The 23599-nt window shown below is 39.1% G+C and overlaps 3 protein-coding genes across 4 annotated transcripts; all 3 read left to right on the forward strand.

The window, feature by feature from the left end:
• The first annotated feature begins 873 nt into the window (after positions 1 to 873).
• Positions 874 to 6221, forward strand: pwp1 (PWP1 homolog, endonuclein). The gene is made up of 15 exons (XM_041964087.1): positions 874 to 1023; positions 1515 to 1573; positions 1773 to 1936; positions 2072 to 2157; positions 2342 to 2438; positions 2576 to 2686; positions 2896 to 3029; positions 3204 to 3277; positions 3444 to 3540; positions 3639 to 3700; positions 3795 to 3906; positions 4333 to 4423; positions 4996 to 5117; positions 5273 to 5378; positions 5585 to 6221. The coding sequence occupies exons 1-15, from the start codon at positions 958 to 960 to the stop codon at positions 5677 to 5679; spliced, it is 1476 nt and encodes a 491-aa protein (XP_041820021.1). The 5' UTR covers positions 874 to 957; the 3' UTR covers positions 5680 to 6221.
• A 540-nt stretch (positions 6222 to 6761) lies between these two features.
• On the forward strand, positions 6762 to 9684 carry mrpl42 (mitochondrial ribosomal protein L42). The gene is made up of 5 exons (XM_041964266.1): positions 6762 to 6867; positions 7370 to 7433; positions 8070 to 8154; positions 8579 to 8742; positions 9563 to 9684. Exons 1-5 carry the CDS (start codon positions 6789 to 6791, stop codon positions 9606 to 9608), a joined length of 438 nt encoding a protein of 145 aa, XP_041820200.1. The 5' UTR covers positions 6762 to 6788; the 3' UTR covers positions 9609 to 9684.
• Positions 9685 to 10679: 995 nt separating this feature from the next.
• On the forward strand, positions 10680 to 19326 carry ube2nb (ubiquitin-conjugating enzyme E2Nb). 2 transcript variants are annotated; one of them, XM_041963672.1, is made up of 5 exons: positions 10680 to 10785; positions 12418 to 12664; positions 14656 to 14796; positions 16106 to 16169; positions 16960 to 19326. In XM_041963672.1, the coding sequence occupies exons 1-4, from the start codon at positions 10756 to 10758 to the stop codon at positions 16165 to 16167; spliced, it is 480 nt and encodes a 159-aa protein (XP_041819606.1). In that variant the 5' UTR covers positions 10680 to 10755; the 3' UTR covers positions 16168 to 16169; positions 16960 to 19326. The 2 variants fall into 2 exon arrangements, with proteins under 2 accessions (XP_041819606.1, XP_041819607.1); XM_041963673.1 differs by lacking the exon at positions 16106 to 16169.
• Positions 19327 to 23599: the final 4273 nt, after the last annotated feature.

Genomic DNA, 23599 nt, shown 5'->3' on the forward strand with positions numbered 1-23599 from the left:
TGTACAGGTCCGACTTTGTTGTTGACTCTCCTGCAAGAAACCACATGATGTCATGCTGTTATCTCCATTACCTGCCAGGTACATTGTGCAAGTATGCGACTGTTGCCTCAACCTGGTTGGTCCAGGTGCACATGCCAGAAACAATAAAAACAAAGCACACAATGAAAAAGAGCCTACAAGACTGCATGTGGTGTGATTTCGTGGTCGGTCTGCTGCTGGTCTTTCTCTGTGTGCTACCCATACGGAGATTACTCTAATAACACTATGGAGGCCTACATCAACAGCTTGCTGTCTATATTCAGCATAAACAATTTCTTCCAGCAGAGCAGCCCCTGAACACACCTTCCTGGTTTGGAAATGTTACAACATGAAAGAATATCCCATCTGACAAAATGTGCTTGAAACCTTCTCTTAAAACACCTTTTGGACTTAAAACACCTGTGGCAACGATTTCAAGTGTGACTCTGAGTTTTAGCTGCGTTATGATAAATGTTTTTGTTTAATAAATGTACATATTCAAACAGAGAACACAAGAATCATTCCACTTGATTTTAAAGATTTATTTATAATAGTCAGGTGTGCTTTTTTTTTTTTTTTTTTACATCATTTGCCCACAGATGCACTTTTTGCTTTACTTTTACCTTTATTTTAGTGTGCATCTGAGTTTCATTTTGCGCATGCAGTGTATTTACATCATATACAGTATATACTATGGAAGTTCAAGCATCTTTGGACCTTTGTGATGAATAAAGCTCCAGCTTGAGGGTGGTTTTACGCCTCAGCCACATTTTTGTTCAGGCAAATTTTTCAACGCTCTCCTGACGCCATTTACATGCGACACAGGACCCGTGTTAACTCACATGCACTCCCGCTGTGTGCATGCCTGGAGCAGTGTGGACAAGTACACGTCTGTAGATTCCATTGTAATTGATCGATAAACTACACTGTTGCTCCAGAATGAGCTCCCAGATCACTTGTGTCGGATGGGTCGGAAGAGGCGTTGCCAAGGAAACCCCGGACAAAGTAAGTAGCTAACATGTCGGGCTAGCTAACGTTAGCCCAAGCTGTCAACATGCTAGGACACTGTGCTACTACACCAATTAAAACGACCAAATTTCTAAGCTCTCAGGCTTTCATTTACATTTGTAGGTGGTTTTACAGTTAAAGTTTTACCTTATACTGCAAACACAAAGACTGTCGTGTGATATAATGGAACACATCTTGTGTGGTAACAGCTAGCTTAATATCTTTTGATTTGACTGTTTAAAAATATCTTAGCATTAAGATAATTGTACCCTTTACTATAATTGAAAATTTCGAAAGAAAAGTCTCATTTTTCTTAATTCAGTTATCTAATACGCGGTTTCCATTTTTATAATTACTGTGTTCAAAGATTCAGCCAAAAAATGCCAATAAAAAGCGAGACGTTTCTAGCACATTGACTCACTTTTTTGTTTGTTTGTATTTACTGAGTTTATCAGTTTGTTTAAGACACTTTTTTAACGCCATTTCAGGTTGAGTTGAGCCAAGAGGAGCTACAGCGCATCATTACTGAAGCCAAAGAGGAGCTTGGGTATGTTGGGATGCCATCACTGCAGTCTGTGCCTGTTTTCTCGCTTGGTGCCTTAAAGTGTTCAAATGTAGTGTAATGCATTGCTAGTTCGTGGGAGCTGAATAAGAATCAGATGTTACTGTGCTTCCCCCAAACAGCCAAACATCTGAAGCTGGTTTCATGTTCATTTGTTTTGTTTTTATCCACCCTACTAAATCAGGGAACTAGCAGTTGAGGATGAAGAAGAGGAGGATGAAGGTATTGCTTCTGAACAGAATACAGCGGACATTGCTGAAACTCCGAAGGATGGGAATGAAGAAGAAAAGGGGGAAGATGATGAACTTGCAGAGTACGGCCTGGATAAATATGACGAAGAGGATGCAGGTTAGGGGGTGTTTACTGTATTTACACTGTATGCTCTCTGTTAATTGTTTCTCAACACTTTGCTTGTGTCTGTTTAAATGTAGCTGGAAGTCTTGTTCAGACTGACCCTGTATCTACTGTTTGTCTTCAATTTAGTGACGGCTAATCTCGGCGACAGTCTGGCTGGGCTCACAGTGTTCAGCTCTAATGAGGAGGATCCTTACATCACCATCAAGGACACAGTGAGTGCCCTCAATGACCACGTGCATGAAGATTCACCACCAATGACCACGAATGTATAGCTGTGAAAACTACAATAAACTAGAAGTACAAGTTTGTTTTCCAGTGCAGGAATGTTATTAAACCTTTGAAAAGACATAATATTTTAGCTCTGATGTTGACTTTTAGCTTTGCTCTTCCCTCTAGGACCAGTACGAACGAGAAGACTTCCAGATCAAACCCAGTGACAACCTCATCCTGACAGGACGGGCAGACAAGGACTGCTGCAATTTAGACATTCATGGTAGATATCTTTACATGTGACGCGATGAGATGATAGCAAGTATTCTGAGGACACAGAAAAACATCTTGTTGTTTGGCTACTGCCGTTCTAGCTTAGAATGTCAGATAAATAATAACAGTTTATCTCTTGCTTTCCAGTTTATAACTCCGAGGAGGAATCGCTGTACGTTCATCATGATATTCTGCTGCCAGCTTATCCGCTGTGTGTGGAGTGGCTAAACTTTGACCCCAACCCTGGAGAAGGAGCTGGTAAGAAAATGTTGCCTTGCTCTGACAAACCAGGCCTCAACGTGTATGAACTTTTATGATTCCACAGTTAAGCCTGAAAATAACAGTAATGAGTAGTTCCCAGCATTATATTTAACCTTAAACTAACCCAAACCTTAATAAATACCTAATTGTGTCTGGTTAATGTGCACATGCCACTGTGCTTACCTGCCCTGGTCTCTCTTCTCCAGCTAACTATGCAGCAGTGGGCAACATGACCCCTCAGATAGATGTGTGGGACCTGGATGTGGTGGACTGTTTAGAGCCAGTCTTCTCCCTGGGGAGCAAAAAGGCCTCAAAGAAGAAAAAGAAGAGCAAGAAGAAGGTATGAGCCTGTTCTTCTTCTGTTCTCCGTATTTTTGCAATGGTTTGTCGGCTTGATCGTGGAAATTACTGGAAATTGAATTATTTTTATGCTTTTTTCCCTTTTAAGAAGTATGAACTTTCCTGCTTTGTTAGATATCATTATCTCATTTCTGCCTGTTCTCATTGATGCCAGGGGGCAGCAGCAGCAGAGCCTGTCGAGGGGCACACAGATGCAGTGCTGGATTTATCCTGGAACAAACTGCTCAGGTCAGTATTTTAGGCATCGGAGCATTCATTGATATGTTTCTATATAATGTAGTGCTGGAAAAGGGTCATCCAAAAATGCACCGAATGCTTCTCAAATGTACATTTTGTCTGTGTGTACTCAGATTCATTCTTTTACCATGAAACAAATCCACTTTCTCTTCATTAGAAATGTGTTGGCCAGTGGATCAGCAGATGACACAGTGATCTTGTGGGATCTCGCTCAAGGCAAACCAGCCACCACTCTGCACAGGCACACAGATAAGGTATTCAGTGAGAAAAATACATGGTGTATATTTTTATTATTGCATCCTCAGAATTTGCAGGCTTCAGCTTCTGGAAAACAAAATCTTTTCTCTTTCAGGTTCAGACTTTATCATTCCATCCGTTTGAGGCACAGACTCTGATATCAGGATCATATGACAAGTATGTGTAATCTGGTTTCGTTATTAGTTTACGGGCGGAGGAGAAACAGAAGGCTTTGTGAAGTGAGTTTGAGACGAACATTTTCTCTTTTCAGGACAGCCGTCCTGTACGACTGCCGCAGTCCTGACAACAGCTATCGAACCTGGAGGTTTAGTGGTCAAGTGGAGCGTCTGGTCTGGAACCACTTTTCACCGTACAACTTCCTGGTAGGGGCTCAAAGTCTAAGAGATAATTCAGCGAGGGTGATCAGCTGTTTTCCTCAGGGTTACAAACAAAGAGTGCAGTTATCTCTCAACAAGTGACTGTTACAGATATAAAACCTGCTTGCAACAACCAGGCTCTCCCCAAACCCACATTAGTGGCAGAATTAACAATATCAGTCTCATCTGTGCCTTAATATTAATATAATCCATCGAGAACCTCATTCAATCATTCAAAAGTTAAAGCCCAAACACACTGAAGCCACCAATCACATTCCTGTTCAAACTTTAACGCTGGGAAATCGTGACATTCGTTACAAACGCAGCTGGTGTGTATGCTAATTGTGATTGCGCAACAATCCTTGTTTATCCCTCTTCTGTTGTTTCTTTCTCCAGCTCGGTGGTTAACTCGGGGTTGTGGTTGTTTTTCAGGCCAGCACAGAGGATGGATTTGTCTACTGTCTGGACGCACGCTCAGATAAACCTGTTTTCACGCTGAGGGCTCATGATGAAGAAGTGTCAGGTAGGTAGAAGCATGCAGACATGTGTGTGTGCACGTAAACAAAGGAGAAAATCAGCCCATCATCCAAAAAAAGTGTGTGCTCATGCACAAATGATTTGGCACTTGTTCCTCTGCACTGTGTGGTGAGACTGTTGGTCATGTTGGTCACGTAGGAGGGATGAAAGCATGGGTGAACATTGTTGGCACATACCAGAGAAATGTGGGAAAACTTGTGGCTGCTTTATTTTATTTTTATTGTGATGAGTCCAGTGAGAAAGCAGTAAGTAAGGCCTTTCTTCTTCCATGCTTTCCACCACATGATTTGCATGTAGGCGTATTGTGAATGTCCGTTTTAGGTATTCTAGCTCTGTGAAGGAAGTGAACCTTGTCTCTCACAAAGTACATGCTGGGATGTGCTCCGGAAACCCTGGGGCCATGAAGAATACGCAGGCGTGGAAAAAAATGGATGACAGGATGGAGAAATCGCCTGTGAAACCAAAAAGGTTTTGGTTTCCGGCTGACTTCATGGTGGGCCCAAAGTCTTTTAAAGGCTCTCTGACCTCACAACGAAAACTTCTCCTACATTTCTGCAGGTTTGGACCTGAGCAGTCAAATTAAAGGATGCCTGGTCACCGCATCAGCTGACAAACACGTTAAGATTTGGGACATTTTGGGCAACAAACCCAACCTGGTGCACTCACGGGATATGAAAATGGTAAGAACTCAGATATACAGCATGTAGATGTCAGATCATTTCACCCTTTGTCACTGAAGGGTTGCAGTTCACTCTTGAGGTATTTTGCAGAGTCAAAGTCCTGAAGTCTGTGTTTGTTATGAGTTTTAGCAACTTACTTCTCCACCTTTGAACAGGGTGTGCTGTTCTGTGCTTCATGTTGCCCTGATCTGCCCTTTGTCTACGCCTTTGGGGGACAGAAGGATGGCCTGCGGGTGTGGGATATAAGTGATGTTGCAGCAGGTATAGTTCACTCTTTACTTTGTTCTTTTGATGAAACATTTTTTTCTATTTATTTAAATCATTTTAAAATTTCTAGTTTAACTTGTTGATCTGTCAGATGTATTTCCTGTGAAATGATTAGGCAATAGGCAGAGCCTGACCTTTATGTATGAAATCAGGCGGTAAACCGATAATGCTGACTTGTTATTGTGATTGTTTGCCTTTAGTTACAGAGGTATTTGGCAGCCGTGAGCGTCTGGTGGTGAACACGGGATCACAGGCATCCAGCACTGCAGCCACGGCAGAGATGGACGTCTCCTAGTGACGCTCTGGATACCAACCTATAAACATGAATAAACCGAGCATCCCTGGAAACGTATCAAGCTGCTCCGCTTGTTGCTGTGATCTTCTGTAGTGCAGCACTTTATAGCGGAGAGGACTGGAATAAATGAAGCTGCATTCATGAAGGGTTTGAAAGGTTGGCCAGAATGCAAACTGGACCGAAAACACCTGAAAAACTTGTTCATCTTGTCTCTCAGCACAGATTACAGTGGCTTTGTTCACACAAAGATGTGTTAAAAAGACAAGAACGTCTTTGTTATATTCATATGAGTGAATATTTCCATGAATTACTTTTTTATTTTCATGGAGAAGTAGTGATTCAAATATTTGAATTGCTTTGTTTGAGACTTTGAGATCTCTTTCAGTTTCCCCTTTACTATACATTTACAAATGTAACATGCTACTAAGCCTATTTTCACATGAAAATGTGTCATTTTCATTGTGATTTTACTTACCTGGGTTATGGTAAAATTTTGGAAATTGATAGACACTTTAAAATGCTGTATATTCAATAAATGAACAGTTTATAAAATGTGTAAACCTTCTGTTATTTGGAATTTGCTGCCCTTAGATGATGCACACACAAGGTACATGATAATTCTGTCCAAAATGGATCAAACATGAGGTCAAATTTATGATCAAAGCTGCCCTGAGGAGAGAGTGCTGCAGATTATCTGTTCTCCTTGTAAGTTCTTTAATTTGTGGTGGAATTTTAAACATCTGAATCATATTCAAATGCTTTTATAACCATAAAAAACGGACTGAATCAATATAGTTGATGGTTCATGTATTAAATAAGTATATACACACATATTGCCATTTAATTTAAGATTGTCCCTTGGGCAGAGTGTTAAAACACATTAAATAAATTGAAAGCCATTTCAGTGGAGCCATGACTTAATAAATAAGATGAACAAGAAGTGGTCTGACAGTAATGTCAAATGGTAGGATTAGGGAAAGGGCTGGATTTTCTTTTCGGGATTGGTCTGTGCCGGTCATTTGAAAAGTGGAACAAAAGCTGTCTCAGTGACAGAGTCTGAGTACTCAGTCGGAACTATTATACTGATGCACAAGCGAATTTAACTGAGCATGGCGTCGGGTCATTTATGCAAGCTACACAGTCTCCTAAGGCGACTTTCTAACGGCACAACATTGCGAGGTGCTCAAAGTGAGTTGTTTTGTTGTTAAATTTAACAAAGTATTTGTTTGAGGTCATGTTAGTTTTTAACCGTTAACGCAACGACGGCAGGAGTAAAAGCTAACAGCGGCTAACCTTGACAGTGTTATGGTTAGCTAGCTGGTAAACGTTTGGATTTTGTCTAGCATTAATTGTGTTTCCATTGTCAGAATCGTGTTTCCTTTGAACTAATCGATAGGATTATGCGCATTTACAGTACAGAAACATTGGCACCACATTGGACACAGCAGGTTTTAGTATCCTGGTCTATGAATGGACATCCCTCCATGTTGATTTGTTTGTGGCTGTCAGACTTTGATGGCCCTGCCTTCAGGTCTTCTTGGAGGGACGTCAAATCCAGAATTGACTTTCTATGACCATATGAATAACTCGGTCATCTGCAGTGGAATTATGCTTTCAAATGTGACGACGATTTTTTCCCCTGTTAATTAAGCAAGTGAGTGTGTCTCACCTGTTTGCTTTTATGCTGCAGCATGTTTGGTGCCATTGCGACAGAAGTCCAGTATCAGTGGTCCTTCACTTGATGGCCTAAACAGGTATGTGAAGTTTGATTTCAAAATGCGAAAAAAGTTCTCACTATTTCATAGGACACATTCGGTTGTTCTGTGTAAATGAAATTGTTGACACATTGGCAGTTTTGTAAATTACAGATGCTACCTGTATACTGGGCCCGTTTGTGTAAAACTGCCTAATTATTACCTTAATTGTGAGCCAAATAAATGCAGAAGAAATTCCCAGTGTTTTGGAGTATTTATGTGAAAATATTACCCAGAGTTGTTAATGAGTCAATGTTACATGTGTGTACGGCTGCTGTTGTTCTGTTAAAAATCCAGTTTGTTGGCTTCGGGGGCAAATAGAATATACTGTTCATAAGTATGTTTTCATCAGTGTATAGCCACCTGAAAATAAGAATTGTGGTGTTTTTTTTAGTAGAATGAGCTCTTTATATCTGCAGTCCAACATGCTGCACCACTGCGTTTCTACAGTAGCCCAGAACAGACAAACCAAACATTGACCTTTCAAAGCTAGTTATTATCATGACGTTTCTTACATTTCTGACCGTATGGTTTGGTCTGTAGTAAAGCAGCTTACTCGCTGAAGTATTAAATATTAATTTGTTATAAAGATGCTGTTGAATTCAGGACAATAACCTTCTAATTTCTTGGATTTAGTAATGTGGATATCGGTGTGACTTCAGATGGGAAAACCATAGTGTGCTACCATCCCGCTGTCGACATTCCCTATGAGCTTACCCAGGTAAGAGAGTGCTTTTTAGAATGACGCAATCTGTATCCCATAATGTCACTGATTTGGCCTTATAGAGAAATTGGAGGCTCCCTGCAGATTCTCTGCCCTCTGCAGCTCATGTGCATACCTCTGTCCTGAAAGATCTGTATGCTGTGATAAAGACCTGTTCTTGAAGATGTGTTATGTGAGCTTTTAGTCTTTCTTCTTTATTTAAGAACACTTGCAAGGCTTTTGGCACAGAGTGAAGCTGTGAAGAACTGCAAATAAAATTTAAATACTGTAAACATGACTTCATACTGCTGTCACAGATGTTCTTTAGTTAGAAATTTATCAGTTATCAGCACAAAAAGATGATGGGAATTGTTGCAGGACTGCTGGAAATTAACATATGATAAAATTTGTAAGAGCTGTTCATGACAGTAAATCTTTGCAGCCTATAGAACGTCCAGACCCCATGACCAACCAGGTTGAGTCCCACGACCAGGTTTTAAAGGCCCACCTCAGCAAGGAGATACTCAAGGACAAAGAGGGGCCGACTATAGAGGAGTTGAGCAAGATGTTTTTCACCACCAAACACCGGTGGTATCCAAGAGGACAGTAAGTACACAAGTAACACACAGCGTTGGCAGAAGCCTTTGACACCACTGTTGGTACAAACGCTCGCTTTATCATGCAGAGACTCGTCAGGACATTTTTCTCTATGATTTCATGTGTATGTATCTACAGCCTTATTCTCTCATTACAAATGAATTGCTGTTGCATCTTTTGAGTTGAGGTGACCAGTTGATTCAGCTGCAGTAGAAGATGAGATGTGTTGTTCAAAAGGTGCCAGAAAGACTGAAGAAAAACATGGAGCGTATGTGGCCATCGTAGTTATAGCTGACACCTGATCTCTTCACTGACAAGGTGGAGGTTTGAAATGAGAGGTCTGTGAGCTCCCTTGTTCAAATCAAACTTTGCAAGGAGAAGAAGTGGGTTATTTTTTTCTCCTAAGTATTGAATTTTCCCTCTTGATAATCCACAGGATCTTTGAGCAGGTTATTCTCATGGCAAAATAACCTGCTGAAAGAAGAATAACAAACAGCCTCTCATTTAGCACCACTGGCTCCACTGACCAATCCCACATGCTTTTTTAAAATCAGATTAGAATAAGCTGTTTCACATGTAAACGTCATGCCTAGTATGGATGTAGTGGTGTTTTATTGGGACTATATCTGTCTCTTTGATAAGGACACTTGGTCCCTTCTTGTCATCTTTTTTTATTTTATTCTTCCACAGCACCATGCAGGTGTGTCCCTGCAGTACGTACATAATTTTGAAGCAGACTGTTAGAGCTGAGAGAAAAAATGTCAGCCCATCAAAAATCCCTCTGTAGATATTGATCAAAATGAATTTCCTTCTGTTTCACTGTTCACAGGTATCACATGAGACGCATAAAGAAGAATCCCCCAAAGGACAGATAGTCGAAGGCCAAAGTTCCAAAACTGCAAATTATGATTGTTTGTGTCGTCACAATGATAATAAACTGTTAAATATTAAGTCAGTTGTCATGAGTTTTCTATTCAGTGCGGCCACAATGAAATCACACCTGTGCTTTGTTTCTTCTACATCTTTAGGGTTTTTTTTGTTTTACAGCATCACAGATTATACTAGAGGTTTCTGAGCTTCAAATCCAATTTAATTCTGCTTTATGACACATTTAGCATTTGTGGTTTATAGACGATTCAGCTGAAGATGTTTGCTGCCAGAGCTTTTGTTCTTTCATTCTGAATGTTCATGCAAAAGAGAGCAATGGACCAGTAATGAATGTCAGCTGTCAGTGCAACTTAAATGCATAATTATTAATTGACCATGAATGAAATGAATGCATCTAGCTATTGAATAACTTGTCACCCAGACTGTGGTCCCACCACAGATTTTTAAAAAAAGTCTGCTTTACAAAATCATTTACTGCAAATAAACTGTAGCTCTTCACTCTAATTTAAGATACCATGAAAAAGACTCACTACAGAGGCACAAACAGAAAGCAAGACTTTTAATATAACTGTTTATTATTATTATCTTTTGACATTTATCAAACTTAGTTTTCAGCTTCTGATCATCCTAAAAGAAGTGTTTAGCAGGTACAATTAGATTTATAGAAAACAAAAAACATATATAATAAAATCTATTTTAAAGCATTTAATTGTGTATACACTCTTTATGGATTTTTAGAGAGTCTAACAAACACGTAAAGGCTTGAAGAGAGCGAATACACATACTTCCTATACTTTCTTTTAGAAAAACATTTGACATTGTCCATAAAAACAATAAAAAAAAAAACTATATCAAAACATTGGCTTTCATAGTATGTCATCACATACTCAACGGGAAGTTTTGAATTGTGTTTATAATGTTGGAAATTTCCCTGTCAATCTGACCAAAAATTTTGGAGTGAAATCACAACAAACAATGAAATTTTTACACAGACAATCTTGTGGACCAGCATATTTTCTTACGTCATCTGAAGCCACCGGAAGAGTGAGTTAACTATCCCCGCCCCGGCAGCTCAGTCAGTCCAACCTGAAGAGAAGGCGAGTCCACGGCTAAAAATATAATAGCTAACACAAGATGGCCGGTTTGCCTCGTAGGATTATTAAGGTACGCTTTACACCCGACAATGGATATAAATAGTTATTAGCCTGTGTGAGAGTACTGGAAAGATTATTTGGTAAGAATATGGACGTAAAACTACTGCCATCCAACGTGTAGCCTGACGTTAGCGCCGCTAGCACAATTAGCTCTTATCTAGCTAGTTATCAAGCTAGCCCGTTGGTCCGTGTCTGCAAGTGTTTTGTTTGCCACTTCCGTTTACTCCCGTCTGCTCAGATCTGTGGTTGAATTTCTGTACGAATAGATGTGTTGTCACACTTATAATACAGTACTCTCATTACTGGCTGGCTAATTTACAATATTAATGACCAAATTATGACACTTTGCTCTAGTCGCTATATGAATGGATTCGCTAAGTAGGCTAGGCTAGCAGCTGTAGCTTTTGGTGACTACACATGTCTGGCGCTGATGTGAAACGCTGCCCTTGTGGTCTCAAAACATTTACACGCCCGTAGTAAAGCAAACACGCTAGTGTTGCGTTTTATGTACAAAACGAAACGAAAAAATGGCAGAAATTTAAGGCCTGTTGCTTTGCGGTCTCCTCCCTCAACCTCACCGCAACTTCACTGGGCCAGGCCCGGCGGTGGGCGCGATCAGCCTTTTCCGCCTCATCCAGCAGCTATCTCTCAGGTTTAGCAGGTTTTCACAGTCCGTAACATAACATTGACTGAGTGAAAACACGATCTCAGATTCCATTGAAGCGACCTGTAGTTTTGAAGGAAAGAGTGAATAGTTTTTGCAACACGATTGAACCAGTTTCCGTCCTGTTGACTGCAGATGTTTCAGTGCACCTGCCTGATCAAAATGCAAAAATGTGAAATATGTGTCACTTCCTCCTTTTGATTTCCATTGTCGATTGTCTTTTAAGTGAAGCAGCAATACCTAACTGATTTGTACTAAAACTAAACTAATACTGCAAGTCCACGTTTGACAGATTTAAAAATAAAAACACTAAATAAACAGTGACACTCTGTTATCTGAATTGATAAAATAATTTAGGTCTGAAACAGCCAGTCGAATAATCGATTGAAACAAAATTGCAGCTTCTAAAATAAACCATTAATCGTTTTTTTTAAATTAATATAAATATGTTAGAAATTCGGTTACAGCCTTTAAAATGTTAATATTTGGTGGATGAGCTTACCTTATGTGATAGTAAACAGGGTATATTTGGATTTTTACATTTTTCATTATCTTATATACAGTTGATTAATTGAAGTAAATAGTGGCCACATTAATCTATAATAATATAGTATCAGTTGTATCCTCAAATGAATTATTTTACTTGATAAATCAGCATTTTATCGTCTTTAACAGTCCTGTGTGTGTTTTTATCAAAGTCATTGCACAGCATGTGTGAAGTGCTCCAGCCCTCACCAGCCTTTTCATTTCTGTGTTTAATAATAGATTGTGGAATGTTGTTTTGTGTGTATGTGGGTGAGTTCGGCAGTGCATGTGTGACTAAGCAGGGTGAAATTGTATGTACTCATCCATTATACACTTGAAAGTCTGTTGTCTGCTGACACCTCCACAGGTCTTCTTGCAGCACTTTGTATGTGTTGTTTTTGCCCAGAAAAGTCAACAGCAGCGTTATGTATTTCTCATTCTGACCACACTCAGGAGACACAGCGGTTGATGGCAGAGCCTGTTCCAGGGATCACGGCTACACCTGATGAAGGGAATGCACGTTACTTCCATGTGGTCATTGCAGGGCCTCAAGACTCTCCTTTTGAAGGAGGCACATTTAAACTTGAACTATTTCTTCCAGAAGAGTATCCCATGGCAGCTCCCAAAGTGCGATTCATGACCAAAATCTACCACCCCAATGTCGACAAACTGGGAAGAATATGTTTAGACATTTTGAAAGGTAAGAAAATGTGAAAGTATCAATTCAGTTGAAAGACTTTCTTGACTTTTTTTCCTGCGGCGTCAATGTGGGACCAAACTCAGAAGACACAGCATATTTTTTGTTTCCGTGCTTTTCTTTCAAATCCTGAAATTAGCAAAAATGATTTCAAATCCTGAAATTAATAAAAATAAGTAGCATCATAAGTGAAGGGTGTGATTAGGGATTTCTCATTAGTCTGAGGAAGAAAATATGCAAAAGCTTTTATGTTTATCTGACAGACACGAGTGACAGAGTTATTATTCCCAGTGTGTTAGGAAACAGCTGCCTACTGAATATCCCCACGACAGAAGCATTATGTACATCCCAATGTAGTCTTGTTTCTGGCCACACCACAGATTAAGTTCAATACTTACTGGCCTTTTACAGAAAAATGTCTGGCACAATGCAGGAGGGAGGAAGTGTATGTATGAGGCAGTGGCATGGCACTGAAACGTGGTATTAAACTGGCCCCAGGGCAAAGTTATAGTATTATTATTTATAGTACTGATAAGCTCCAACGTTTTTAATGTTTTGGTGTAATTTATTGTCATGCTGCCACATCTCCTCTGCTCTCTGTGTTGGGGCTGAGCTCTCTTAACTATGCTCGTTACTGTAAGTGCAATAAACTTCTGAGAGTAAAAAGCCAGTAGTTACACAAGCACAGCGCGCTAGCTCGGCTAATGGTGAACGATTTCAAACAAGCTAAGACAAAAGCTGTCTGTATGGAGTTTAGCTGTTCAGCAGCAGTACCTGCAGGCAGAGATCCACATCGGCCGAGTGTGGAGGACAGAGGACAGGAAAAACAGCTGATACTGACTCATTCTTTCTAAACTTCACTTTATTTTATTGACATTTTAGATTTGTGTCCAGTGAGATATTAAGTTCATACAGTGATTTTGCTGTTGTAAGCGTTACTGTTTTCTAGAAACACTTAAAACATTGAAAATATAAATGTAATCCTGTTCTGAGTTTCTTTTTTAATCGTATTTTAAAGAAAAAAAATACTATTTGAAAAGAACAGATAAGAGCATCACTAAAGAACCAAAGTGATAAGGAGTATTGATGAGAGTAACATCGGTAAAATCCTGATGGTAGTTTTAGGGGGTGTGAAGTGTGACAGTTGTGTTGAAATAGCCTTTTCTGTATTACGTACGTTTACATTTGGGCAACCAAAAATGTAAAAATTGGCCACCAGATTTAGGGGCCTCGTGGCCTGTGGGGCCAGTGCTTCAAAATATTAGCTTCTTTCCCTGTTGTGACACAACATAATAGATTTGATAGATTACTCCTTTCATTCACTTTTAGACTGGCTGCGCTTGTTTATTTCCTCTAAATGTCACATCCCAGCAATGTAAACTGGCACAGTAATTCTCTACAAACAAATCAGACAGGTGGCGTAATACCCTGACTGACACACCAGCAGTGTGAGGCATAGAATCACAGATTGGGTTTTTATTGTTAAAACCAGAATTAGGTAAATGTAATAGGCTTTTTATTATGTGAGATGGCTGAAAAGCAGCTGGCTAAATTTGCAGAAAGCTAATTTTTGGAACGAAGCCTCAGGAAGTTGATGTGATTACAACCATTAAATCAAGTTTTGAGGTAAACAAACTTAAGGTGTAATGTTTATTTGGCAGACAGCGGCAGAGGGGTTGCCAGACTTGCTTTTAGGTATTAAGGAAAATGCTATGATTTGTAGGCACACTGATCTGCACTTTAAGTTTGTCACTTGCTCTTATTGTTTTTTGTTTCCCTGGATTGACGAGAGCTAGAGTTGTTGTCCTTCATCAAGTAGCCTTGAGGAAAAATGGGATCTCGGAGCAATTCAGCTTTCATCCATGATGGCAGCCGCTTGGCGTCTCTGTCGCTGGCATGTTGTTGCTGAATTTTCCCTCATTTTGCAAATTTGATGTTCAAGCTGTCATTTTTGTCCCTTGTTTGCACCTTTTTCTGAACTTCCCTTCTTCCAGACAAGTGGTCTCCAGCCCTGCAGATCCGTACAGTGTTGCTATCTATCCAGGCATTATTAAGTGCTCCCAATCCAGATGATCCCCTGGCAAACGATGTTGCAGAGCAGTGGAAGAAAAACGAAAGCAATGCCATCGAGACAGGTGAGGATTTGATTTATATTTTTGTTCAGCGCTCATTAAAGCACCTGGGATCTGCTTTACTCAACTACATTGCCACCGTCACACGTGGTTACAGCTTTCCAGTGTGAAAAATGCTTTGGTAGATGCCAGCATCATTAGCCTGATTCCAGACCTCTGGATTGCCACCAATATATCATATATCATGTTGTGTTTGTAACTGTGTTGACAACTTAATCTAACCGGAAATGTACACAAATATGGCATGTGACATTTCTGCAAATAAAATACATTTTTCCTGTTCACTCAGAATAGTAGAATTTTTCAACTGGCCCCTGTGATGCATCCATTGAGATGGTTGGGTTGAGAGTATTGAGTGACTGCAGCTGTTTGTCCCTTGTTCACCATGTCGGAAGATGACGTAAAGGAAGCTGAGAGGCTTGTCTTAATGGCTCGGCAGCATGGACTGCACAGGGACAATAAAATAGTTTCAGCTGTTATACAGATAATGTATCAATATGTAAAATGGAGTGAAACCAAAATGGTAATCCATGATAATATTAATGGTTTTCATTATTAGTGTATGGTTGGTGTATACAGACCTATCTTGTCATTCTTCAGGAGTTGTTTATTCATGAAGCTTTATTTGAATGATTTATTCTTTGATGCACTTTCACTGTGTTGTGACATCTGTTTGTCAAAGACAGATTGAGAATTTGCTGTCTTTGTCATATCTCATGCAAATGTTCTGTTGTGATCAGAACTTTGTCGAATGATATAAACGTGTAAGCAGAGAAACTGAAAGAATGCAGTCCTAATGGTTTGGATTTATGGCTGCAGCGTGAATTAACCTGCCAGTTCTTTTTTTAGTTGATTAAAAAAAAAATCCACACATGGGGGAAAATGCCCGTCACAGTTACTCCGAGCCGACTGTGTTAAATTCAGATTGGTTGTTTTGTTTGAATAACAGTCGAAAACCCAAAGATGATTTGTTCCAGCTTCTGGCATGTGACTGTTTTCTGGTTTTCTGTGATCAGAAATTGAATTCCTTTGGGTTTTGAACTGCTGGTGGAACAAAACAAGCAACTTGAATATATAAAAGCTCAGCCTTTGAAAAAACCATTGATCATCAGAATTGTCGATGATTTGTTTTCTCTTGATTGGCTGATTGAACTCGTTGTAAATTGGACATTTAATTAGACAGACTGTTCTGCGAGTTTGTTTGATCGAACACGTCAGTGTTTTCTCTGCAACACTTTCCTCATCCACAGTCCTCCAGCATATCGCCCTCACACCCGCCACCACCATTTTTATCTCTCTGTCTGTCCCCCAGCCCGAGCATGGACCAGACTCTACGCAGGCAGCTCTATGTCTAATAGACCATCAGCACGCTGACTGTATGTTTTTAATCGGGGTGGTACGGTTGGTGTACACAGACCTGTCATGGCCTTTTTCTTGGGTTTTCCCTTCATGAAGCTTGACTTTTTACTGTCATTTAACTGTTCAGTGTCTGTTTGTCTCATGCAAATGCCCAACGAGCCTATTAAAAGTCCAGAAATAGTGAGAAATGTCCATCACACTCTCTGAGAGCCCACAACGATAGTTTCAGATTGCTTGTTTTAGATACTTAAGTTAGAAGGGTATAAATCGTAGAAAACCAGCAAACCCTCAGATAAGAGTATCTGGAAGTATATTTTAATTGAGAGCAACTATTCTGATAATCAGTTTCCTGTTTTGAGTCATTTTTTCAAAGGAAAAATGTCAAAAAGCTCCTTACATGTGAATAGTTTCTGGTTTTCTAAGTCTTGTATGGTAGGAAACTGAGTACATTGGGCATTCGACCTTCTGGTGGAACAAAACAAGCAACTTGAACATGTCAGCTTGGGCTTTGGAAATCTTTTCTGAGACTTTAAAGACCAGTTCATTGGCCCATTAATCGAGAAAATAACTGGCTTATTAATCAGTGGAAATAATCCCATAGTTTCGATTTTGAACCAACACAATTTGGGCACATTTGCGTGAGAAGCTTCCTAAAACTTCCTAAAGTTCAGTTACTTCAGGCTGCCCTTTGATCTGGGAGCATCTGAGTACACTCTGCAACGCTTTCCTTCTCCACAGCCCCGCACCGTATCCCCTCCCTCACACCCTCCACCACCATTTCATCTCTCTGTCTCTCCCTCCCCCCAGCCCGAGCATGGACCAGGCTCTACGCGGGCAACACTGAAGTATAGAAGAAGAGAGACGAGGCGTCTGAATGTGATCCACAACATGTACTCCTATTCTGTCAACATTTGAATTTTACGGACACAAAAAAAAGAAAAAAAAAAGATTATAAGTCCAAATCTATTTGAAAGAAATGATGAGATGTACTGCTGCAGACCTCTGGGTGACTTATTTTCCTCTCTAAGACGCGTTAAGTGTGTGTTAATTTTTTTTTTCCTTGTGTTGCTATTTAAATGCATGGACAGAGAATGACACCCTCCCCACTACAGTCTTAAGAATAACATGCAATATGTTGTCCCGAACTAGGCACATACTGGTACGTCTGCAAAATATACATTAAAGCTGTTCTTCTTTTAACACATGCGTTATTTGTGTACACATCTGTATGGCTTATGTTAGAGACAACATGTTAGTTCAACACAAAGAGCACGTCCAGCTCTTTTCTCCCCACTAGTAGTAAGCAGGAGAGGAATAATTCTCCTGGGAATATGGTGATTTTTTTGGATTATGGCCCTTATATTAAACAAGGAGGTTAGTTGGATTTCCACTTTCACAACACTGAATCTTAAGTCAGTGGTGCAGCTACTGTAGTTCAGCAGAATCTCAAGAGCACACAGGGCACTTAATACTGAGCTCAGAGGTGAAACTCATCACCATATTTTTATTTTCGCACAGCAAAGACGATCTTAGTTGTCAAATTGGACATAAAAGCTTGTAAATTTAACGGGTTACACACAGGAAGTGCTCCTTCAACCCCCGCACGAGCCTCTGAAAGATACTGTAACCGCAGCAGTTTTAAGGATTGGACACTGAAAAAAAACAGGAGGTCTCAGTTTTCATCCACAGAAGTCTGAGGGATGTTCATTCCATCGTTTTTACTGTAAAATACTCTTGAAGATGCCCTGACGGTTGTACACAAGATTTCATTTAACAGCTTCAAGTCCAGGGCATGTGTCAATGTGTGGCCCAGCAGATGTAATTTTATCTGTTTCATTAATCTTAACATTGGTCTTGAGTTGATGAAATACACTGTCGTTTAATTTGGGTGTTTGAACCAATCTGCTGATTTATTGTGCTGTCATGTTCTGTTGAACAGTATAAAAGTTTGCCACAGCTTCAAGGTTTTCTTCCGTCTGTCAGACTGTGTGGTTTCATCCATGGCTTCCTCACATCTGCACACGTTTCAGTAAAAGTCTCTTCGAACCCTGTCGGACAGTTTGGGGAGGGTGAGCAGGTTTCTTCCACACGCTTTAAAAAAAAAAGTCATTTCCGACACATTGAGAACGTAGAATGATTGTGCTGGAAAGGAACTGTACACTTGTTGTTGCAGACTATTAAAATGTGTTGAAAATGTCCTTTTTTAATGGTGTGGAACGTTCAGATGTTTGTTTTTACTTTTTTTTAACTGTTTGTCCATGCTATCTATGTTGCCTGTTCTCTATTTTATTTTCAGTGTTACTTCATTAAAAAAAAAAAAAAGTTATGTACCATAATACACTGATACCAGGACAGTTCAAACTAGTTTTCTTCGGGGGGTGTTTGCAAGAGTCGAGTCGTCTTTAAGGGGAAAGGTTTTTTTTAAAGGACTCGTCATCGCTTATAGAGCTGTTTGTCACCGTGATTTACCTGTGTGGGTCTCACCCGCTTCATTGCTCTTTTTGTGATACTGATCATGATGATTATGCAAATTATGACTGATTGGGTCATTGTGGTTGCGGAAAATGTGATATTCCAAATAAAGGTATTCCAGATTAAAAGTTCTTATCATGCTATTACAGATTTTATATTTGGCTCAAAATTGCACACATGAAACCTTGTGTCCAACTCTAGATTTGTTGACCAGTAGAAAAGAAAAACAACCCTTAAACTTTCCTTTTACGAGATGCTGTGTTAGTGGGATCAGTGTGACACCATCAGACTGACGTGAATGGCTCATTGCCCCGTTCATTCAGACCATCTGTGATCATGTTGCCTCTACATGGCTCATCTGAGGGAGGACTGTAACATTATGCTGTAGTAAAACTATTTCTGTTAGGCTTTTTTTTTTTTGGTTCATCTTGTTTCTTGCTTTTTATTGGAGTATCACAGGCTTTGGTGTTGCTTAGATTTGTTTGTGTCCTGTCCTCACCCAGAATGATTAACTAACTGTTTCTAACTGCTACATTTACTCAAGTCTGGAAGATGGAGCACGGCTTAAAACCTGGTTAATTTATTGTTCCCCTGAGGGACTTGACAGTAATCTAAAGCAAGATACAGTCACTCACTGGATTTTTGAAGCATCTAGATCAAAATATTGAGAGATCAAACTCTGATTAATCAGCTCCCCATGTGTAAAAAAAAAAAAAAAAAAAAAAAAGGAAAAGAAGAGTTCTGTCGGTAATTTCAGTACATTTGCAAACATGGCTCTTCAAATACTCTGTAAATAAACTGAGTTAAGTAAGTAGAGGCTCGTCTGTTTTGTGTTGTGTGGAGTTTGTGTTCCCCTAAAGGAGAGAGGTTACAGCTGAGATTTAACTTATGGACAGTGACTGTGCTAATCACTCCCATGCACTCATGTCTCTTATAGGAATTTGCAATCTGAGAATGTGTCTTTGTTTTTTATTAAATTTGCTTAGACAGCTTTTGAAGGCAACCATTGAATCAATTTCAAATTGCAGCCCACAGAATCAGAATTAGGAGTCTGTTGCTCAATAAAGCTTTAGTCAGAACAAGTGCAAAATATTTTTTGCAAGGATGGTATGAAGCTGTGAAACATTGCTGGGACAGCTGGGCTCAATTGGCACATACTGAAAGTCTCCATTACATCTTTATTTGCAGGAGGTAGAACTGTTTGTGTCCAGCTGAGGGAGACACTGACTCTTGAACAGTAGTGAGTCATGCAAAACGCAGTTTTTGGCCATCTATTCCTGTTTTTATAGAGACATGTATATATCATGGAAAACATGCCACATACTAGGGTGTATGTAGTTTTTTTTTTTTTTTCATTTCTTTGTCCATTTTTCAGAATTACATTTTTCTATATGACTTTTTTCTAGATTACATTTTTATCCATATTGCTTTTTTTTAGATTATATGTTTTTCAAGATGACATTAAATTTTTAGTATATTTACTACATTTACTACTATAATTTCTGTACTGCGTTTTTTTTTGTATATCACATATTTTTTGTTATTTCTTTCTACATTAATTTATTTCTAGATTGAATTTTCTGTTCATATTAGATTTTTTTCCATTGTACATTTTTTTCCGGATTTCAGTTTCTAGATTACATTTTTTTTTCTGTGTTACATTTTTGTCCATTTTACATTTTCAACTTTTTTTTTAACATATTCATTTATTTTTTGGTTACATGTTTTTTTCAATATTACATTTGAAGGATAAAGGATCTACATGAAGGATGGTTCCCACAGTTCTTTAAAAAAGAAAGGCCAATAGGTTTAGATCTTATAAGCAAATGAATTGAAGTGTGAAAATCAATCACTATTTAATACTTACTGTTGCATTTAAATAACACTAAAATTATATTATTGAAATATTTTATTTTGAAAATGATTAACTTATGGGACTTCAAATCCCCCTCTTTTAAAATTTGACTTTTTTCTTCAAGTTGTGTAATCTCAAAATCTTGATTTCAAGGTTTTAAGGTTCACATATTTAAATTCAACTGTCCAATATTCTATATTGGAAATATTGAAGCTGCTTAAACTCATCATTTTAGATCTAAAAAGTCAAGTCAAAAGTTACCTGTTTTTAGATTGATTGATAAAATACATACACCAAAATCCATTCTGAAAAACTGAAAAACAACTTTGCGCAGGTAATATCTGGCTCACCTTATGAATACAATCATTAATAATGTTATTTAATTTCACCTGTGCTTTTTGCATGTGTGTGCTGTAAAGGTCTATTTCAAGCCTCTATGCCCTTTTCTCCTACAGTTCTGTAGATGTTCACAAGATGGCGCTACAAACAAATTTTACCTGGACCAGACAACATGCAGTACCTTGTGGTTGCTAAGACAGAGGTATCTCATAAATATAATGATTTTTTTATGACCGCTTGCAGACACTGGGATGTGTTCCTCCTCAGGGTTTCTAATCATTTCTGTCAGATGTCTTTAAATTCCATCTTCTCAACAGCATTATATGAAAAAAACAGGTTATTTGTCCAGTCAAGATGTTTGGATACCTGAGCAAATGTAATCCATGTATTTAGTCTGTGGCAATAGTTTCCATCCCTCTTAACACAGCAGAGGCACCTGTCCTGGAGCTGTTTTCATGTTTCCTCAACAGAAAGAAGGGTTTCGCAATGTTTTATGATCATGGCTTGGTTTATATGGCAACAGTGAGTCATTCAGGCTGGTATGCAGCTTTTCTTTGAGTGGAATTGCAGGAAATGATTCCCCTCACTATCTGAAATATCTGACAAAACATTAACTAGTCCCCGAGGCTGTTGTCTCTGGGAAGGGATTTGTTATGGCACTGTCCATCCTAGAAAGTCTCTGGTTGAACTGATAGAAGGCTTAGTCAGTCAGTTTAACCTGACACATTTAATATTTATAGATATGACCTCATGTGTGAGCCAAAAAAACACTACAGGGTCACTTAAATTTTGATAGTGATCATAAAAACGTATAGTGATGTTGTGCTCTTATCTCCTGAGGGTTTATAAAATGGTTAACCAAAAATTCCAATTTGTAAATAATTTATCCAAACTTAATATGGGCTCTGCTTTTAGTTTGACCACATTTTAAGATTTGTTTTAGGCAACTTTCAACAGATGAATGGCCTGTTTAACATCTGAATGTAGAACAAGAGGCAGAAACATGAGACGGTTAATCTCAAAGGAAGAAACCATCAAGTAGAAGAAAACCGAAATGTTGGGCTGTGGCCAGGATTGTAGACGTCTCCTCAACACAAAAACCTCCCTGAACTGATTTTTAATATCTGGATTATCCATTTGTATGTGTAAGCTAGTAAGCTTTAGATTTTGTTACTTTGGACAGAGCCAGGCTAGCTGATTCCCCTCTTTCCAGTCTAGGTAGGCTAAGGTAACCAGCCGCTAGCTGTAGCCTTATATGTAATGGACAGATATGAAGCAATATAATGTGTTCACTATAGTGAGGTGTACGGTGTGGATTTTGTCACCTCTGGACAGCGCCAGGCTGGCTGTTTCCTCCCTTTCCTGTCTGCATGGTAGGCTAAGTTAATTTGCTGCTAGCTGTAGCCTTATAGTTACTAGACAGATATTAAACACTTTAATATGTAAACCAGTGCACTTTAGAGGTGGTAGGTAGAGTTTGTTACCTCTGCACAGAGCCAGGCTAGCTGTTTCCTCTTGTTTTCAGTCTTAAGCTAAGCTAACTGGCTGCTAGCTATAGCCTTATAATCACTAGACAGATATGAACAATACTATATGTTATCTAGTGAACTTTATAGGTGCTGGTAGGTGGATTTTGTTACCTCTGGACAGAGCCAGGGTATCTGTTTTCTCCTTTTTCCAGTTTTTTATGGAAAGCTAAGCTTATCAGCCACTAGCAGCAGCCTTGCATTTACTAGACAGATATAAAACAATATTAGATGTTAACTAGTGAGCTCTATAGGTGCTGGTAGGTGGATTTTGTTACCTTTGGAAAGAGCCAGGCCAGCTGTTTCTTCCCTTTTCCTGTCTTCATGATAAGCTAAGCTAACTTGCCACTAGCTGTAGCCTTATATTTACTATAAAACTATTTAATACGTGAAACAGTACACTTTAGAGGCCCTTTTTCCTCTTGTTTCCTCTTGTTTTCAGTCTTTAGCTAAGCTAACTGGCTGCTAGCTGTAGCCTTACAGTCACTAGACAGATTTGAAACAATAATATATATTAACTATTGAGCTTTATAGGTGCTGGTAGGTGGATTTCGTTACCTCTTGACAGAGCCAGGGTAGCTGTTTTCTCCTTTTTCCAGTCTTTATGGAAGGCTAAGCTAATCAGTCATTCGCTGTAGCCTTACAGATATGAAAGTTGTTATGAGCCAGAAAGCAAATGAGTGCAACTGTTTCTTTAAAACAGTATATTGTATGTTTGTATATATATATATATATATATATAGAGAGAGAGAGAGAGAGAGAGAGAGATAGATAGATAGATAGATAGATAGATAGATAGATAGATAGATAGATAGATAGATAGATAGATAGATAGATAGATAGATAGAGAGCGGGAGAGGGAGATTGCTAATATAATCCTGAAAGTAAACTGACACAGATATTTTTTTTACCTGGACTCAAATGCAGTGCAATTTATCATGTAAGCGGATGACAATACAGGGTTACAACTACAGTGATTACTGCCACAGATGACGTGGAGCTAACATGCTAAACATAGCGCTGCTCCTCTGCCAGGCCGGATCACCTCTCGCTTTGATTGCTGACTGCAGGTGAAAACATTCTAGTCACATGCCGCCGATGTCGAGCCGACACTTGATGATAAACATCCTGTTTTGGCTGTCGCGTGTCATCGGCATCAGCACTTATTTGAAGCCTGACACCCGTGCTGGTCAGTAGTTGTGGTATGTGCTGTTTTCTGAAGTTGTTTGAAGACAGTGTGCTGAAATGATCTGTT

This window comes from Chelmon rostratus, chromosome 22, assembly GCF_017976325.1.
Source record: "Chelmon rostratus isolate fCheRos1 chromosome 22, fCheRos1.pri, whole genome shotgun sequence".
NCBI classification, from domain to species: Eukaryota; Metazoa; Chordata; class Actinopteri; order Chaetodontiformes; family Chaetodontidae; genus Chelmon; species Chelmon rostratus.

Excerpts from the sequence above, each read along its gene's own strand:
- pwp1 (XM_041964087.1), top strand. The coding sequence starts at position 958 with ATGAGCTCCCAGATCACTTGTGTCGGATGGGTCGGAAGAGGCGTTGCC. Across the intron at positions 3,541-3,638 it reads TGCACAGGCACACAGATAAG|GTTCAGACTTTATCATTCCA; the intron begins GTATTCAGTGAG and ends TTTCTCTTTCAG. Across the intron at positions 3,907-4,332 it reads TTTCACCGTACAACTTCCTG|GCCAGCACAGAGGATGGATT; the intron begins GTAGGGGCTCAA and ends GTTGTTTTTCAG.
- mrpl42 (XM_041964266.1), top strand. The coding sequence starts at position 6,789 with ATGGCGTCGGGTCATTTATGCAAGCTACACAGTCTCCTAAGGCGACTT. Across the intron at positions 7,434-8,069 it reads TCACTTGATGGCCTAAACAG|TAATGTGGATATCGGTGTGA; the intron begins GTATGTGAAGTT and ends TCTTGGATTTAG. Across the intron at positions 8,155-8,578 it reads TTCCCTATGAGCTTACCCAG|CCTATAGAACGTCCAGACCC; the intron begins GTAAGAGAGTGC and ends AAATCTTTGCAG.
- ube2nb (XM_041963672.1), top strand. The coding sequence starts at position 10,756 with ATGGCCGGTTTGCCTCGTAGGATTATTAAG. Across the intron at positions 10,786-12,417 it reads TGCCTCGTAGGATTATTAAG|GAGACACAGCGGTTGATGGC; the intron begins GTACGCTTTACA and ends GACCACACTCAG. Across the intron at positions 12,665-14,655 it reads ATGTTTAGACATTTTGAAAG|ACAAGTGGTCTCCAGCCCTG; the intron begins GTAAGAAAATGT and ends CCCTTCTTCCAG.